At 44.5% G+C, this 16,854-nt stretch overlaps 1 protein-coding gene across 1 annotated transcript; it reads right to left on the reverse strand.

Moving 5' to 3' along the window:
- Window positions 1-10,181: 10,181 nt before the first annotated feature.
- On the reverse strand, window positions 10,182-16,049 carry and1 (actinodin1; the record flags this gene model as incomplete). The annotated part of the gene is made up of 6 exons (XM_079259973.1): window positions 10,182-11,177; window positions 11,288-11,542; window positions 11,667-12,083; window positions 12,838-12,983; window positions 13,361-13,405; window positions 15,941-16,049. The coding sequence occupies 6 exons, from the start codon at window positions 16,047-16,049 to the stop codon at window positions 10,182-10,184; spliced, it is 1,968 nt and encodes a 655-aa protein (XP_079116099.1).
- Window positions 16,050-16,854: the final 805 nt, after the last annotated feature.

Below are 16,854 nucleotides of genomic sequence, written 5' to 3' on the forward strand. Positions count from 1 at the left end.
GCCTCAGGTAATTTTACTTCTTTATGTCCTTTTATTTATCATCTTTTCATTTTTTGTAGTTTTTTATTCTCTTTAGTGTTTTATTTGAGTTATCATTCAAGTGTTATCAGATGCCTTGTTTCCTGTCTCATTTTCTTTCTTTTTTTCTTGCTGATATTTTCTGTGGACAATCACAGTTGATGTGAGTGACTGGATTTTATTGTGTGTTGTCTAGAAAGACCTGTCTGTAAACCCCGTCTCCCCGTTGAGGACATTAAATTCATTTATTCATTCATTTTCTGAACCGCTTATTCCAATTCAGGGTCGCGGGGAAGCTGGAGCCTATCCCAGCCGGCTTTGGGTGACAGGCAGGGTACACCCTGGACAGCTCGCTAGTCCATTGCAGGGCCGGACATTAAATTGCTAAATTGAAAATTGAGGGATTGTTTGAAGCATTCATTCATTCATTCATTCCTTATTCGAACCGCTTAGTCCGATGAAGGGTCGCGGGGGAGCTGGAGCCTATCCCAGCAGTCTTTGGGCGAGAGGCAGGGTACACCCTGGACAGGTCGCCAGTGTTTATTTGAAGCATGAAACTGAAGTTGTGAATAAAGTGCGAGCATCCATGCTACACAGGATGCCAACAGCCCAAACAGCAGAGATCACCACAGTCGACAACCTGATTTCTGGTAACAGGCTGTTGCATCTGCTGACATAAAAGCCAGTGGTGACTACCGATGACATATGTCAGGGGGAGGCAACTCCGGTCCTCGAGAGCTACAGTCCTGCAAATGTTAGGAGTTTCCCTGCTGCAACACACCTGATTCAAATCAGTGGCCAATTAGCAGACTTGTGCAGAGTTTGATGTCAAGCTCTGCACAAGTCTGCTAATTAGGTCTGATTTGTGCTAGGTGTGTTGTAGCAGAGAAACTCCTAACATTTGCAGGACTGTGGCGCTCGAGGACCGGAGTTGGACAAGGGTAGAGGTAAAAAAAAAGGAATGGAACGGGGCCCAATATTTCTCGCCCATGGTGAAAATTAAAAATACAAAGCTGTTGCTGGCTGAACCTGTCATGGCTTTTACGAATATTATTGGTTATTAATGTTACCTGACCTCTCAAGGGTACCTGCTTCTTGCCGATTGATTGCTGGGATAGGCTCCAGCTTACCACAACCCTGAATATTACAAAGCAGTTAAGAAAACAGATGGATATATATATATATATATATATATATATATATATAGAGAGAGAGAGAGAGAGAGAGAGAGAGAGAGAGAGAGAAAATCTGTTGGATTGTGGCTCTTGTGGGACTGGAATGAGTAAAACTGACCCAGAGCTTTGGTTTGGTTCTTTATTGTCTGAGCATGTTGATTCAAACCAAGCTAATGTGCCGCGGTCATACTTAACCTGTGGATAGAAATATTAGTAATTTCCAGAAAATTTTGTTCATTTATTGTCTGCCTGTTTAACAATTTTATGCAAAAACTACCAACTAGTTGAAGTTTAGTCTCCTAGAAACACCAGAAGAGACTCATCCATGCATATACCTCCAGTAGACTGGATTACTGGAATGGCACTAAACATCTGCAGCTTATCCAGGTGTTGCTGCAAGAGCTTTAACCAGGACTAAGAGATCTGGACAGATCACACCGGTTTTAAATTCTTTCCACTGGTTTCCAGTCTGTCACTGGATAGATTTTGAAAACCTTGTCGATTGCTTACAAATTCCACAATGGTTCAGACCCAGAACACATCTGTGATATGTTAAGATATAAATATAAACCAAGCAGAGCTCTCAGAGCCAAAGATTCAGGCCAACTAATCCAGACCAGAATCCAGACTAAACATGGAGAAGCAACATTTAGCTGTCATGTGTTATGGTGTAGTTTTCTCTGTTCTGGGTTCAGCTTTTATTTTGTAGCTTTTCCTGTTTAGTCTTGTCTCTGTTAGTTCACCTTGGTTCATTCAGTTCATCCATTTAAGCTGTATTATACCCCTCAGGTGTGGTTTTACTTTGTTGGTCCACTGAGTTGTGTTCGAGCCAGAGTTTAGTCCCCTGCCTGTTTATTAATAAAGCTACAATTTGGGAACGTACTTCGCTTCCGCTTATCTCTGCATTTAAGTCCACACCTCTCCTCTCATCTTGACATTATGCTGCAAACAAGAACAAACTGCCAGTGGAGATTCAACTCTCACAAAATGTAGATACTTTTAAATCCAGCTTAAAACATGTCTTCTCTTGGACCTATGCATTAAATCTGCACAGCAACTTTAAACTGATCTTGCTTTTAGTTATCTTAGTTGAATTTATTTTATTGTGATTTTTGCTATGTATCCTGTCTTCTCTCTACAGCACTTGTAAAGCTTCTGATGTTTTTATGTAAAGCACTTTGAATTGATTTGTACATGAAATGTGCCACAAATAAACTTGCCTTACTTTTTTTTCTGACAATTGGTCCTGATCTAACTTAGATTCTAATAAATTTTGGGGGCAATTTGAAAGGAATTGTAGATAGAAAAGTTTTTTTTAAGGATTCTTCACAAAACGGGTGGAAATAAGCTGCTTGGCAGTGGTTTGCACTCTGCAAGCGCCCTTCTAGTCGTGACAGTAGCAGACTTAAATATCACTCTGATCATCTGCGGAGGCGCAGCATGACTTAACATCTCATCAAGTTAGAATCACCTTCACCGCAGTTTATCTCAATTTGCTGTCCATACTTCCAGATTTGTTTTTTTTTGTTTTTTTTTTTATTTCAAACAAGGTTTTAAACAGATTTGGATCCCTTTAGCCGGAGATGTACCGTAACGCCAGCGCTCTGGAGACAAACATTTTAAGACACTGAAGATAAGGTAAATCCATAAAATCACAAAACTTTTGAGTTAATCTTGGCAGTGTTATCTTTTATTTTTTCTAAGGTAATTTGCTGCCTTTATCTCAGCTACCTGACATTTCTCCACACCGCACTGCTGTCAAAGCAGATGATGAAGACAACTTCTTATTCTCCTTCTTCCTACTTGCTGTCTTATATTTTTATACTTTAAGCTAAATGTTATTTGACTGGAATCTGTTTGCTGTTTCCCAATTTACTTAATTTAGCCACCGAATGAATTTACAGTAAATAAGCGCTGTAAAAAAGAAACATCTAACCCTGATCCTGCTTTAACAGCAGATGAAAGAAGTGAGGATGTTTAACACAGTAAGCATTAAGAGGTTTAACTGCCAATACCTTGACTATTTACTATTCTTTAGTCCTCCCAGGAAATGAATTATCTCTGTGCAGCCTCAAACATTTCAGCACAATTTAAGTAAAAGTTTAAATACTGATTTATAAATGCCAAGTCTGCCAGCCTGTAACAGATTACATTAAAACGTTGGCACCATCTGCATCTTCGTTTATCAGTCTATTACAGGGGTGGGCAACTCTGGTCCTTGAGGGCCACAGTCCTACAAGTGTTGGGAGTTTCCCTGCTGCAACTCAGTTGACTCACATCAGACTTAATAAGCAGACTGCTGCAGGGCTTGACATCCAACTGCACTAGTTTGCTAATTACCCACTGATTTGCTGCAGCTGAGTTGCAGCTGGGAAACTCCCAACACGTGTAGGACTGCGGCCCTCGAGGACCGGAGTTGCCCACCCCTGGTCTATTATTTAGAACAGCATCCCACTTCCAGCTAAACAGAAATTGATCTGATTGATTAATCCAATCGCTGTTTCACTGTTAAATATTTGTTTTAAAGTTCACTCTAAAGTCAAGAAAAAGGACTGTTCTTATTTACAATGCTGAATGGTTTTGACTTTAAAACCTTGTCTCATATTTATTCTTATATTGTAGGCTTATGGTATGTCTATTGGCTTGAAAAATCAATATATATGTATTAAGATTACAATTTCCTCTTTATTCGACACAAAATACTCAACAAAAGTTGTCCAGTGAAACAGACTGCTTGCGTCTAATCCTCTCCAGGCTGCACTTTTGCAGCTGAGTGACAACAGTAGAGTCAATAGAGGCAAAAGATGAGGGCTGATCTCCTTGAAACCTTTTTGAAAAGAAAAGAAAAGTTGTTCATCGACCTCTATGATGACAACAAACCTGGGCATAAATGTTCCATTGCCCGGATGCGGGTTACTGGGACTCCCCTCTGGAGCCAGGCCTGGAGGTGGGGTACGAGAGCGAGCGTCTGGTGGCCTTTACCCGTGGGGCCCGATCGGGCTCAGCCCGAAAGGGTTACATGGGGCCCACCTTTTGTGGGCTCACCATCTGCGGGAGGAGCCGTGGAGGTCGGGTGCAGTGTGAGCTGGGTGGCAGCAAGGGGCGGGGACCCTGGCAGTCCGATCCCCGGCTGCTGAAGCTGGCTCTAGGGACATGAAACGTCATCTCTCTGGTGGGGAAGGAGCCTGAGTTTGTGCACGAGGTTGAGCGGTTCTGACTAGATATAGTTGGACTCACCTATACACATAGCTTGGGCTCTGGAACCAGTACCCTTGAGAGGGGCTGGAACTTCTTCTTCTCTGGAGTTGCTCATGGTGAGAGGTGTGGGCATTCTCATCAGCTCCCAGCTTGGTTCCGGCACATTGGGGTTTATCCCGGTGGATGAAAGGGTAGTTTCCCTCCGCCTTCGGGTGGGGGGGACGGGTTCTGACTGTTGTCTGTGTTTATGCACTGAACAGCAGTTCAGAGTACCCACCCTTTCTGGAGTCCTTGGAGGAAGTGCTGAAGGGGACTCCTTCTGGGGACTGCATTGTTCTGCTAAGGGAACTTCAATGCTCACGTGGGCAATGACAGTGAGACCTGGAGGGGAGTGATTGGGAGGCATGGTCCCCCCGCCCTCTGAACACAAATGGTGTTTTGTTATTGGACTTCTGTGCTCATCATGGATGGTCTATAATGAACACCATGTTCCAACATAAGAGTGTCCGTATGTACACTTGGCATCAGGACTCCTTCGATGATCGATTTTGTAGTCATATCGTCGGACCTGCGGCCACATGCCTTGGACACTCGGGTGAAGAGGGGGGCGGAGCTGTCAACTCATCACCACCTGGTGATGAATTGGCTCAGATGATGGGGAAGGAAGCCGGTCAGATCTGGCAGGCCCAAACGTGTTGTGAGGGTCTGCTGGGAATGTCTGGCAGAGTCTCCCGTCAGAGTGAGCTTCAACTCCCATCTTCAGCAGAGCTTCAACCATGTCCCAAGTGAGGCAGGGAACATTGAGTCCGAATTCTTTGTTCCGTGTCTCTATTGTTGAGGCGGCCAGCCAGAGCTGTGGCCATAAGGTCGTTGGTGCCTGTCGTGGCGGTAATCCCAGGACTCGTTGGTGGACACCAGCAGTGAGGGATGCCGTCAAGCTGAAGAGGGAGTCCCATCAGGCTCTCTTGGCCTGTAGGACTCTGGAGGCAGCTGGTGGGTACCGACAGGCTAAGCGGCATGCGGCTTTGGCTGTCGCCAAGGCAAAAACTCGGGCATGAGAGGAGTTCGGCGAGGCCATGGAGAAAGACTTCCAGATGGCTTCATGGCGATTCTGGTCCACCATCCACCAGCTCAGGAGGAGGAAGCAGTGCTCCGTCAATACTGTGTACAGTGAAGATGGGGAACTGCTGACCTCAACTCGGGACGTTGTGGGTCGGTGAAGGGAATACTCCTCCTAGAGATACTCCTATCTCTGGGGCTGAAGTTGCTGAAGTGGTTAAAAAATTCCTTGGCGGCAAGGCAGGGGCTGGATGAGATCCGCCCGGAGTTCCTTAAAGCTCTGGATGCTGTGGGGCTGTCCTGGCTGACACGCCTCTGCAGCATCGCGTGGACATCGGGGACAGTGCTGCTGGATTGGCAGACTGGGGTGATGGCCCTCTTTTTTAAGAAGGGGAACCGGAGAGTGTTTTCCAATTACGGGGGAATCACACTCCTCAGCCTCCCTGGAAGGTCTATTCAGAGGTCCTGGAGAGGAGGGTCAGCCAGATAGTCGAATCTCGGATTGAGGAGGAGCAGTGTGTTTTTTGTTCTGGTCGCAGAACAGTGGACCAGCTCTATACCCTCTGGGTCCTGGAGGGGGTATGGGAGTTTGCCCAACCAGTCTACATGTGCTTTGTGTACCTGGAGAAGGCGTTCCCCCTGTGTCCCCTGGGGGTCTCTGCAGGGGGTACTTCGGGAGTATGGGATACCGGACCCCCTTGTACAACCTGTCTGGTCCCTGTACAACAGGTGTCAGAGCTTGGTCCGCATTGCCGGTAGTAAGTCAGATTCGTTTCCAGTGAGGATTGGACTCCTCCAAGGCCGCCTTTTATCACCGATTCTGTTCATAACTTAAATGGACAGAATTTCTAGGCACAGTCGAGGTGTTGAGGGGATCCGGCTTGGTGGCCTCAGGATTGGGTCCCTGCTTTTTTGCAGATGACGTGGTCCTGTTTGTTTCATCTGGTCGTGATCTCTAACTCTCACTTGAGCGGTTCACAGCCAAAAGTGAAGCGGTTGGGATGAGAACCAGCACCTCCAAATCTGAGACCATGGTCCTCAGCCGTAATAGGGTGGGTTGCCCTCTCTGGGTCGGGAGTGAGGTCCTGCCTTAAGTGGAGGAGTTTAAATATCTTGGGGTCTTTTTTGCTGAGCCAGGAGGAAACTCATTTAAAATCATTTCTTGTTCTTTCGGTCATGATCCACAGCTCATGACCATAGGTGAGGGTCGGAACGTAGATCGATTGGTAAATTGAGAGCTTCGCCTTCTGGCTCAGCGCCTGAAATGAGTTTCCTTCGCAGGGTGGCGGGGCTCTCACTTAGAGATAGGGTGAGGAGCTCTTTCATCCGGGAGGGGCTCAGAGTAGAGTAGCTGCTCTTCCGCATCAAGAGGAACCAGTTGAGGTGGCTCGGGCATCTGGTCAGGATGCCTCCTGACCAGATGCTATATATATACACGTGCCAAGAACACCTCCCTGGTGAGGTGTTCTTGGCACGTGCCTCTGGGAGGAGACCCCGGGGAAGACCCAGGACACACTGGAGGGATTTTATCTCTCAGCTGGCCTGGGAACGCCTCGGGATCCCCTCCGCAGAGTTGGCAAATGTGGCTGGGGAAAGGGAAGTCTGGGCTTCCCTGCTTAGGCTGCTGTCCCCGCGACCCGGCCCCGAATAAGAGGCAGAAGATGGATGGAGAAAAGTTGTTTGAGTTGTAGAATTAAAATCTTAGTGTTACTGACTTGTGAATGAAAGACGAGTTCAGACTTAAATTATTTCATTTCATTCTCTTGAGGTTTATTTTGATCTTTGACTGTTTTTCTTTCTGTTTCATTTGGTCTCTTTGGAACCAGTAGTGACCGTCTGTGATGATGTTTGTGGCTTTAGCTAAATGCAACATGAAAACAAATGGGGGGGAAGGAAATTGGGCATTTAATTGGACAAGTAATTTCTCTGGGAATGGAAGTCTGTTGGATGTTTCAGACCTAATCTGTAGAGACCATCAGCAATATTGCACTTTAAGCCACTTCCTTGCCTCAGACCCAATGGCTGCATTAATCCTCTACAGATTAAATTGCTCCTTGGACATCCTCTTCAGTCTTTGCTGTGGAGATCTTCTACGACGTCTTGATTTCTTTTGGCCTAAAGTATCTCTCTGATTAATTCCCTTCTAATCTAATCTCTGAGCTTTGGTGGTCTGCTCTTTCCATGCATATTCGTTGCAGTGCCCCAACTTTTTCATCTGTACACACGGTTACTTTTATGTACATTTTAGTGTCGACAGGTTTGAACAAAGTTAGTCTTTGTGTTGTGTTGATCAATTAATCAAAATCTGATGATAAAATTACAGTAATGTTTTTGACAAAAGGTTTTGTTATTTAAAAATAAATTGTCAGACATAAGAGCTCTTGTCCTGAAGCTCAGCTTTCCCTCAGAGGGAATAAAAAATATATTTTTTTAATCTATTTTATTCTTTCAAGATTAAGCCACCATCAGGACAGGATTTAATTCTGTTGGTGATCCTCCAAACACGAGTGTTACACTACACATGCACATTAAAACACCGTCGCCAGTCGTGTACCTCAACCACAAGCATTACCACCCTGTGAATTTCCAAGTCAGCTGTAATTTCCAAAACCACCAACTAAATGTGGTCTCCCGCTTCCCAGAAAGAACACAAGTCATGACTCTTTCATCTGAAAGAGCGGCTACATGTGCATGCACCTCCACATGATGCATGCCTTGTTAGTACACTTCTTTTAATAATTTAATTTGATTAAAACTGTGTGTGTGTTTTATTTTTCTTTGTATTAATTTCTAATGAGATTGAAGATATGTACTGGCTAATAACACCACTGACCAACCTTCAGACTCAGGAGGGGGTTTTGTTTCATCAGATGCAAAAACCTGCTTCACCACCAAGTTCACTACGAGCATCTTAAGAGGATGCTGGATGTGTTTGGACACTGCAGGTGACAATTTGCTTTTTAAACCATAGAAAGTTTATAAAAAGCAGTGACAACATTTACAACACTGCTCCACTTTAGCTGCTACATAACAAGCTTGCGTCCTGACAAGGAGAGACTGCAGGTTAACTGTACATGTTTGATGTCTTTTATGGGTATTTTCCAGTGTTTACTTGCTAATCAGAGCCAGCTGGCAAGTCCCTTCACCTTACAAAGAGACTGTTTTTCATCAACAGGCACATTCACACTGGCACGGTTTGGTACGCTTCCATGGATAGTTCAGTCCATATGGAGTAGTGACAATGTGCACAGTGCAAACCAAAGAAACAAACGCTGGTCAAAAAGGGGTCTAGATCCACTTGGAAGGTAACTCTTGCCCGATGTCTTTACAATGGCAAAGCAGACCATCCAATGGATCCAGAGAGGTAGAAGGTGGATGTCAGATAACTTACTACCCCTCCTGTTGCTCATACTGGATGGATTCTGGTGAAAAATGTGTCACATTGAATATCAAAGTAAGAACAGAAACCCCAAAACTGAATGCATTTATGGTAACTCCATTGCTTCCTTGCCATGAATGAGCCACTGTTGGTCTTCGCCAACAAATTAATCAGATTTTCTTCTTCTTTTTAGTTTTTCAGATGTTACTTTAGGTAGTATCACCCCCTAGCAAACATCTAGCACGGTCAAGACGGTTTGGTCTGCTTGAGTGTGGTTTGAAAGAAGAAGCCAACATTTTGGAATCTGTCCAGTTTGTGAATTTAATGAAGAATTTTCTTTAGAAACGTCTAAACAACAACTTTAGGGTAAATTTAAGAAGGAGAATGTCTTGTTTTTGGAACATGGAGTGAAAGCATCTTTTCTGGCACACATCAACGTGCCAGTCAGTGAGCAGTGCTGAACTGTGGAAAAGTTATAAGCAAATAAAGAAGTAACATGTAAACATGGGGCAGCACGTGGTTAACACCATGGCCTTACAACAAGGACATTGCTGGTTTAAACCTTGTCTGGGGGTTGTTTGATCTCTGGCTTCCACCCAACGTCCAAAAACATGCATGTAATGTTAACTAGTCACTCTAAATTTCTCTATAGGAATGAATGTGAGCTTGAATTGTTGTTTGTCAGTCTTGATGGCCTTACAATGGTGAGAGGATTCCTACCTGGTCATTGCTGGGAAAGGCTCCAGCTTCACTGTGACCCCTAATTGGACGAAGTGATATAGAGAATGAATGAATGTAAACTTCTGATTTCTCTGTCGGTTTGTAAGTTTATGTGATGTAATGTTACTATAGTATCATTAAAAAAAAAACCTAAAGATGCACTTATTAACATTTTCTGGAGTTTTATTTATTAGAACATTCCATAAGGGGAAAAAAAAAAACTTTCCAAACTCCATCACTGACCAAAAGCAACAAAAAAAACTTATTAATAAAGTGAAATGCTTAGATACAGAGGAAAAGCTGAGGATTAAGAACTCATTACACATGTTGATCGCGTTGGAGGAGGCTGGAGGTGGAAAGTAGAGAAGAAATGCATCATAAACATATGAAGCAACTAGAAGGTGATAGAAAGCTGAAGATTGAGAAATGTTTCTGGGCACGCTCCTTCAGCAGGAGGCTATGTTTGAATGTACACACATGTTCTTGCTCATTAGGTCCATAGACTTCCCCTGTGTCCCGCTTCCGGACCAGTTGGAACTGGTTTGTTGTTGCATGAGGCATTCAAAGACTGAGCTAAATGAGCGCATGGGACTGTGTCTTCATGTCCAACTGCATGCATGTGTTTGGCATGATTATTTTTTGCGGTAATCATCTGCGTAAGCTCTGTGATCATCCTGCTCAGGGTAGTGGTCTCCATAGAGCCTGAGGATGTCCTGGAGGCTGGGCACACCCTGCGAGAGAGGCTGATAAGACATATGAGGCTCCTCCTGGCCGCTCTGGTAGGGCTCTGCTTCGTATTGATCCTGTTCTTGCGGTGCTTCCTCTGCTGTACCCTGGTTGTGGTCCTCCTCAGTGTGATGCTCGGGCTCGGCCTCTGCATGGGCCTGCTCTGGCTCGTAGCGGCGTAGGCGGCAGTCAGGGTCGAACTCGGGGTCACAGTGCGGGTTGGAAGGCTCCAACACTCCGTTGCGTGTACCATCAGCATTCAGGTGGGGTTCGTAGGCCTCAGCAGGGTAAGGGATACGGCGGTGGACTCCCGAGCGAGGCTCGCTGGACCTCACAGGGAAACATTCGTGATCATAACCAATGAAGCAGTCATAGCCCTCCTTGGTTTTACCGGGGGGTCCCAACGGATGGTGCTCCTCCTGAGATGGCTCCTCAAAATTGGCAATGGAAAAAGGTTGCCTTGATGTGGGAGGCCCGCGGCGATGCATGGCAGCCGCCGCATCACGCATAGCAGAGAATGGATCATTAGGGTTAGCTTCTGGAGCAGCTTCCATGCGTGGAGCATATGGATCATTAACCTGAGCTTGGGCAATGAACTGGCGCAGAATGGCGTATGGATCAAAAGCAGGTGGAGTAGCTGGGGCTGGAGCCTGGCGGTACATGGTGTAAGGATCTGTAACCCTATTAGCATTCGCATAAGCATCCCTAAACATAGCATATGGGTCGTTCTGCTCAGCAGGAGGCGCTGCTCGAAGAGAAGCAGCCTCATCTCCTTCCTCATTTTTCAGTGCTTCTGGAGGAGAAGCAAACTTGGTGGCCGTCAGGGGGTTGCAGTTATCTTCAAAAAGAGGGTTGCAAGATCTGGGGCCAGCAGGAGCAGGGGGGTTGGGAGCACGGGGAGCCTGAAGGAACAGGTCACAGTAAGTCATGAGGACATGAATTCCGAACAAAAAAATGAAAGCTACAGCTGGTAAAGCAGGTGAATTTAATGAGTATAATAAATAAAACATACCACAAGGGAGGCAGCATAGGCACAGTAGGGGTCACGGAGTGGATCACAGTTGGGATACTGGAGGAAGAGACCAGACGGAGCCTTTTGCACCAGTTTGGGTTTGCAGGCAGGGTCTTTCTTGGGGTCACAGCCAAGGTGGGCATATGAGGGGAGGGGCCCAGCAGAGGGACGATATCCATAGGCAGCTCTGAGATGGTACTGCAGACACTCCACATCATCAGGGGAACAGATATGCAGCAGCTCGGCCTTCTGCTCCTGAACAATGACAAGGAGAAGTTTAGTTGTTGTTTTAGCAGGAATATCACAAAGCTTTAAATAAAACTGAAATAAAAACATAGCTGCTAAACTTTAGCCTCACAAACGCAGACTTGCAGCATACCTTGGACAGGAAAGGCACCGCAGATGGAGCATAGTAATAATATCCTGACTGTGGATCTTTAGTAGGAACTGCAGAGCGAACAAACAGAGGGGCAGGGGCTTTGACTGCTGCTGGGGGTGCTGGTGGGGGAGCTGGGAACACCAGGGGTAAGTAGGGGCTCTTGCCCTGAATCAAAGCCAAATACAGACAGCGGGGATCCTTGGTGGGGTCACATGTTTTTATCGGTGCTGGTTTGGGGGGTTCTGGTTTAGGTTTGGGCCTGCTGGTGTAGGAGGCAACGCAGTTGGGGTCGTTAGAATCTGCACAGGACTTGTAGATCTCCCCAAGGTGGCGCAAGTAAGCCTTGTAGGAGCGATGTCCTTCAGCACGGTTCTTGTTCTGGAGATAAGCCAGGTAGATCCGATCCATCTCCTGAACCTGGACACAGGACACGGAGGATTTACTGGTCAGTTTATTCCAGCATCAAACATCAGCTGCGGACTGTTAAAGAACTCTGTCTTTATGAAGGGACATTAGCTCAAATTCATTCACTCTGAACGTAAAAGTAGCAGAACATCATCCTGTTACTGTCTCACAAAACCAAATGAACTAACCAGTCTCACTGGGACAAAATCTTTATATTCTTTTGTCGTTGTTGTGCACATGTGCCTTTTTTTTTTTACTTGTCAGTCTGTCAGCTCTACTGAAATCTTTACCTTTTAAAGCCCGAGTTTCCCCAACTGTACCACAAATGGCTATTTTATTGGCCTCACTAAAATTTTTCCATTTATGTTTTGGTTTACTTTATCAGAGTTGGACTTTGCAGGGATAATGTTCACATCTTGTATCATTCCAACGAGATATTCTATTTAGTCTGAAACCTTTTTTCATTTGCATTATGTGACATCACATATATGGACATTTGCAAATCTTAACAAATCTTACAAGTGTACCGTTTACTATGAATCCAAAAGTATTCAAACAGATCTTGTAGTTGGAGAGTTAAACATGTTTAATTATGATTTTGTCATTTTCAGACAGAGGTTTAAAATTTAAGCAAAGGCTCAAAGGGTTAAAATTGATCCAATGAAAATGTGTATAAAATGTAGCGGTCCCAGTTATTTCATTTGGACTTACAGACTTGGAAAAGAGATGCGCGTGTGTGTGTGTGTGTGTGTGATTGGTCACTCACTGCCTCCTGGTTGCCGTTGTCAGTAAAGTACTTGTACCAGGACCAGAAGTCAGAATGCTGTTTGTACCAGCTGATGTTTCTACGGTTACGGATCAGCCTCCTGTGCAGAGCTGCAGCAGCTGCCCTCTCATGGATGCTTTCCCCCGCTGAGGGGGAGGACAAAAAAACACATTGCAGACACAAAGCTTCTATACTCACCCAGGAATCAAATCCAATGACACTAAGAATCTAAGAATAACCAACGACTGGCTGATGTATTTTATTTCAAGGTCAGTTATCATTAATCCCTGCTGCTTTAGCATCACATATTAATCACCAGGTTTAGTGTTGGTGCCACATCCAGGCAAGGTGTGGCGCGCTGATAAATTCTGACAGCAGTCTTCCATCAATAAGTACTTCAATGAACTCAATTTTCAACAACTATATTGGCTGTTATCTTGGTTTAACTGCTACTTTATGCTTTTTTTTTTTTTATAAGCAACGTGTGTGTGCATATTCAGAAAGATAAAAGTTCGATATTTACCATCTCCTTTTGGCTTTTGGACAATAGGTCCAGCAGACAAGAATACTGCAAACATGGAGAAAAACAAGAACAGATGCAAAAATCCAAAAGTCTCTTGGTGTCATTATTCAGATTAAATTCAACTTATCCAACACAAGTGATGATAACAATGTTCCTCAGACTCTGAGAAGCCGATATTATTCATCAAACAGGGCAGGAGTAATTGGCTCTGCCTGGAGCGCTGCAACGGCAGCTCTTTGTAGATTTTATAGGGACGCCTGTAACATCTAACCCCATGCTGCGTGCACACTTGTGCACTCATGTGCACATGTGTGGTGCACCGTTTGACCCTTTCCAGCTGAGGGAACAGCAGATTCAGCTCTTCTCCTGGTTCCTTTCATCTCCGCAGGGAAAAGGTGTTAATCCCTCACAGAAGGAGAGGAAGAGGAGGAGAGGGAGGAAGAATAAGAACGGGAACAGATGACGAGTTTAAGAAGATCCGGAGGGGATCATTCACGGCTACGTGGCACGTGTCAAAAGTGGGGAGAAAAAAAAAAAAAAAAAGGCAGTGCCCTGATTAGAAAAAGTGAAAGAAAACCAGTTTGGGTGAAGTAAAAAGAGAGCGTTGTAGCGGTAAGGTCATGGGAGAAGTGGTGACAAGTAGAAGTGTGAAAGTTCAGGTGAAAACTAAATTAAAGGAAAGATTTGAAGGTGACCCGAGGTGATGAGGCAATGTAAAGGAGGAGGAGGAGGGGTGGGGGGGCTTTAAATGATGTTGTCTCGTATCCGCAGCATTGTTTTTTATGAGCCTGTAAAAAAAAAAAAAAAAAAAAAAAAAAAAAACGTCTGGCACATCTGGAAACAGTTGAGCTTTAAGAGGGCAGAGCAGGAGGTGATGCTGACAGGTACTAATTTCTTTACTGGACCAAGACTGATGAAAGAAACCCTCCCTCCCTCCTCCTCCTACTGGTTTTCCCTCGGCCCAACTTTAAAAACCATTTTAAAAAAGAAAAAGATGAGACACAAGCGGAGCGGCGCCCCACCATAAAAACGCCACTCATCTCAGGAGCAAACTGGAAACAGGTGGCAGCGAGGCGAGCTGTCTTCGGGTTGAAACATTTCAGGTGATATATGAACATCACAGCATCGGTGTGATGCAGCTTTAAACCAAAAAGGGCAGAAAACAAATGGCTTCATCATCCTCATCCTCATCGTGACCTTTAGCCAGCTGTCATTTTCAGTGTTATGAAATGAGCAGGTTTGTGCTTCTAATCCCACCGTTACATGTCCTTTTCAGTGCAGCGTGGACTGTGTGTGGCTAAATGAGGCATTTTATCAGCTATGTTACATAAACTCATCCAGCAGCATGTCTGTAATTTACTCCCATCATTCTGAAGCTTTGCTCCTTTGAAGTAAAATCTCAGAATTATGAACAATTTAGTAGAAAAGTGGCTAAAAGCGCGTCCTTGCTAACATTAGGTGGTAATAGCTGGCATTTTTCATCAATTCAATGGGTCTGAATGACTCATAGTTTCCCACAGGTTATTGATTTTCTCACCATTCATTCAGTTTTTCAGTGCATGAAACCTGAAGATGCTCTCAGCTCTGATCTGGACCTACATTTCCTGCAGAGCTGTGTCTAATCAGAGGGAAGGACTCGAACCCGAAGTTCACATGAGCAGCAGTCTGTAAGAGTTTCTTTCTTTTGTCTCTGATAGGTGTAAACTCTGTATTGCAGTGTCGGATAAAACTTTTCCAAAGTGTGCTTATCTTTCCAAGAGCTGAAATGATGGCTTTTCACAGAGTTCTGCTGTGAATGAGGAGGTTCAGAAATTGTTCTATTGTTGATGTGACCTGTTTTAACTCGCCCAGGAGGCGAAGGCACTGGTCACACCGAGAATGGTTGTGTAATATCCACAGAAGCAGATAAGAATTTGAAGTGTCTACAAGCTTATTTTGATGATACTCACCATTAAAACTCCTCCAACTTCAGATTTTACAGCTTCTGATGATTTAAAGGTTGGTGTATGTTGGTTTTGGGCTATAAATCCAACCAGGCACAATGATTTCAAACCAAAAGCCTTGGGCACTCCTGAGAAAGTTTTGTGCAATTTTCTGCCATTTAAGGAGTTTAAAGGTGGAGTATGTAAGATTTTCAATATATATATATTTTTTTAAATTAACTAAAAAATAACTACAATCATAATTAGATAGTTTTTTAAACATGTAGGTTCCAGTCTGTCCATATTTGATGTGTTATTAAATTACAAGTTTAATTAATGACAAAGACCCTTCTTAAATGTTTGCCTACCAGTAAAAAAAAAAGTGCTTTTTGTCATTTGTCATTAATTAAACTTGTAACACATCAAATATGAACAAACTGGAACCTACATGTTCAAAAAACTATCTAATTATGATTGTAGTTATTATTTTTTTTTAGTTAATTTGTTTTAAAAAATATTGAAAATCTTCCATACTCCATACTTTAAGTATGAACTGGTTGTCAACAACAGCTTGTACTTAATGCTTCGTAACAGAACCTGATGAAATCTGCGTGGTTTTATTGCACGTAGTCTCTGTGACAATGCAGATGAGACATACTGAGCGCGGTCAGGTGTGTGAAATCTCTGGCGGCGTACTCACCAGGCAGCAGCATCACAGCCAGCAACGCAGGGATCAACACACCATGGAAACATTTCAGCTCCCCCATGTCTGAAGCTTTCTTTCTCCTGTTAAAACCAAACATGGATGTTTAGTAAGAAATTTGACTCCTTTAGGACTGAAATCTGCTTCCAGACACGTCCAATTGGAATAACTCCTAAAACCTTCAATCGAGTTAAGCAGAAGGAGAAGCGGAAGGAGGTGAATTTAGGAAAAGTCAAACGAACAACTCTTACTAATGTCTATTGGAAGCTGCTGCTCCTGCCTCAACCTGTGCTGCTGAGTCCCTCCTGCAGCTTTGGGGGTGTACTCCTCCTTAAATACACGCGCTGTATGCAGCTCCTGGCTGCTCTGAAGCCACTAGTTTGTCATCATAAAAACTGAACCAGGTGTTTTTGAGCAGCAAACTTTAACCTGGACTTGAAACCTTTGGAAAGAACCTACATCCACAGGTGTCACCGTGTCAAGCGGCTTACCTGTGGTTACTTTATTACAGCCGTGTCCGTCTGCGGGTCCAGATGTGGACTCGGAAGAAGCTGACTGGTCTGACTGGCTTGGTCCACCGGGTGTGTTTTTGTGTTTGACGGGGGGATTCCTCGCGCACGTCGTTCCTGCAGCCCTTCCTACAGACTGCCCAGACTGAAAGATCCCAGCAGGTTTTAAACCAGGCCTGCTGTCTCTGGCGCGCACAAATGCACACATGGACCACCTGAGGGGCCCAAGGTTCGCCATAACAAGATCCCTGATTGGCTTCAAGTTTCAGCCAATCAGGCATCTTGCAGGCACAGTAATTAAAGACAGGAAAAGGGAAGGTGGGAGGGTTTGGAGAGGAGATGGAGACGTGGAAAGTAAAG

This window comes from Telmatherina bonti (genome assembly GCF_933228915.1).
Source record: "Telmatherina bonti genome assembly, chromosome: 20".
Taxonomy (NCBI): domain Eukaryota; kingdom Metazoa; phylum Chordata; class Actinopteri; order Atheriniformes; family Telmatherinidae; genus Telmatherina; species Telmatherina bonti.